This window comes from Triticum urartu, chromosome 1A (assembly GCF_056163025.1).
Source record: "Triticum urartu cultivar PI428250 chromosome 1A, HENAU_Tu73, whole genome shotgun sequence".
Taxonomy (NCBI): domain Eukaryota; kingdom Viridiplantae; phylum Streptophyta; class Magnoliopsida; order Poales; family Poaceae; genus Triticum; species Triticum urartu.
The window spans coordinates 586,966,163-586,968,173 of NC_141873.1; the positions used below are offsets into that span (position 1 = coordinate 586,966,163).

At 46.5% G+C, this 2,011-nt stretch overlaps 1 protein-coding gene across 1 annotated transcript; it reads left to right on the forward strand.

Annotated features, from left to right (window-relative positions):
* Positions 1–679: 679 nt before the first annotated feature.
* On the forward strand, positions 680–1,732 carry LOC147993147 (uncharacterized). Its single transcript, XM_087533600.1, has 3 exons — positions 680–952; positions 1,062–1,255; positions 1,391–1,732. Exons 1-3 carry the CDS (start codon positions 821–823, stop codon positions 1,575–1,577), a joined length of 513 nt encoding a protein of 170 aa, XP_087389726.1. The 5' UTR covers positions 680–820; the 3' UTR covers positions 1,578–1,732.
* The last annotated feature ends 279 nt before the right edge of the window (positions 1,733–2,011 follow it).

Sequence of the window (2,011 nt, forward strand, 5' to 3'; positions counted from 1 at the left end):
GGGAAGGAGAAGAATGGCAAGATGAAGGCAAAGGAGAAGAGCTTAAGTTACTTAATTAGGCAAGAATCGCTGTTGCCTCCGCCGGTTCAAAAGAAGGGCAAGCCGCCGAAGCCGATTAAGAAAGCGAAAGACTATACCAATGCCCCAATCGCAGATTTGATTTGTAGGGTAAAAAACACCCTCCGCCGCCTCCGCGTCTCCCCGACCGCACCGGCGCTGGCGTGCGTGCTGCGAAAGCTGCTGCCTCCAGCTCCGCAACCAACGACCGGCGGAGCTCAACTCGCGTACGTGCAACCGGACCTGATAAAAGCTAGCAGAAGGTGACGTTAGATAAAGCATGCATGGCATGGAATACAGAAAGTGATTAGGAAAAAGAGCACCGCGTGCGTACGTGCGCTCCCCGAAATAAGAAAAGGACATGCTGATGTCATCGGAAGCTATGCATGCATGTCACCCTGGAATAATATCCAGTGTGCAACCAGCTTGAAAAAAAAGTGAATGCCTTGTGTTTATAGGAGTATAATAAACCAGTCATCACAAGGCAAAGGAAGAAAAAGGCAAAAAGGCGAAATCTAAACAGGAAAAAAAAAGGAAAAGCCGGCCCATCAGCATACAACAACAACAATCGTGATAAACTCTACTACCGACCTCCTCCCCACGAAAGATGAGGAGTTTGGGCCGGGCCTGGCGGATTGTGATGATAGTATAATAAATACGGCGCCGGCCGTGGCCTCCTTCCTCCTCCTGAGGGCCAAGAACCAACCCTAGCCGCCGCACCAAGGACCAACAAGCCAAGATCCATAGTCGCCGTTGACCGAAGATGGCGATGGCGGCTCTCCGATGCGCCGCCGGAAGGAGGCTCGCCGGTGGCGGCCGCCTTCTACCGCCGGCGCTCAGCCGGCCTAGCCCCGCCGCTCCTGGCTTGGGCCGCCCGAATCTCACGCTCACGCAGGTGCTAGTCCGATCTCGAAATCCCTAGTTATCCAGTCTTCTTTTCTTTTCTTATTAATCTTAATGATGATGAAAATAATAATATACATGATGTGTGCCAAACTGACTAGGCCTTGTCATCGCACGGGAAAGAAGAAGCCGGGAGGGAGGTCCTGGAGCAGATCCAGGACAAGAAGGAGAGGCTCTACGACCTCATCCTGCGCCACGGCTATAAGCGCAACGACGGCTCCATGTGCTACTCAAACGTTCAGCTCATGCACCATCTCTCGGCGCACATCAAACCTAGGCCCCAAAGCATCGCCTGGTACAGTACATATTTTCTTTGCCCTTTTTTCTTTCTTTATTTATTAGTTATTCATGCCATCTGTTGTTTTTCATCTTTTATTTATATGACTAGTATGAATAAATGTTTGTTGCATCTCACCTGGACGATATATAGGCGTTACCTTCGCAAAGTTCATAGCCTCTATATTCTCTGGATGTGCTTAAGCCCTGGCGTAAGCGCCTACGCAATCTGGAACATCTATAAAGCGGGGGGAAACAACTTGGGTGCTGTTCAACAGGGAGGACAAGAATTGAGTAACAAGAATTGCATCGGTCAGGGGGAAGATGTGCTTGTCTGCTGAAGCTTGTCACTGAGACTGTCAATGGACTAATGGAGAATCGGTTGATAGTGATGTCTTTGAGAATTGCCGGTCCCCTCAGGTTGCCAAAGTCTTGTGACGTTGTGTAATGATGCTTAACTGATATCTATATATATTTTGTGAGATTTGCATGTCCATATGGTTGTGGTGGTCTCTGCATTATTATTTTTATTATTTACCACTCTACATTGATAAATATTTATATATGATATACATTATATCAGTAGTATGTAAATAAAATATAATTTTCTTTTTTTAGAAAAACAAACAAACTTCTTATTTTCACTTGCATTGAGCCAACTTAAGGTCTCAATGTACATTTGTGTGTACCTGTCAAAGTAATCCGTACAAATAAAAATTTACCACTCTACAATTTGTGTGTAAAAGACCACTTTGGTTGGAGAAGCTACTTGGTC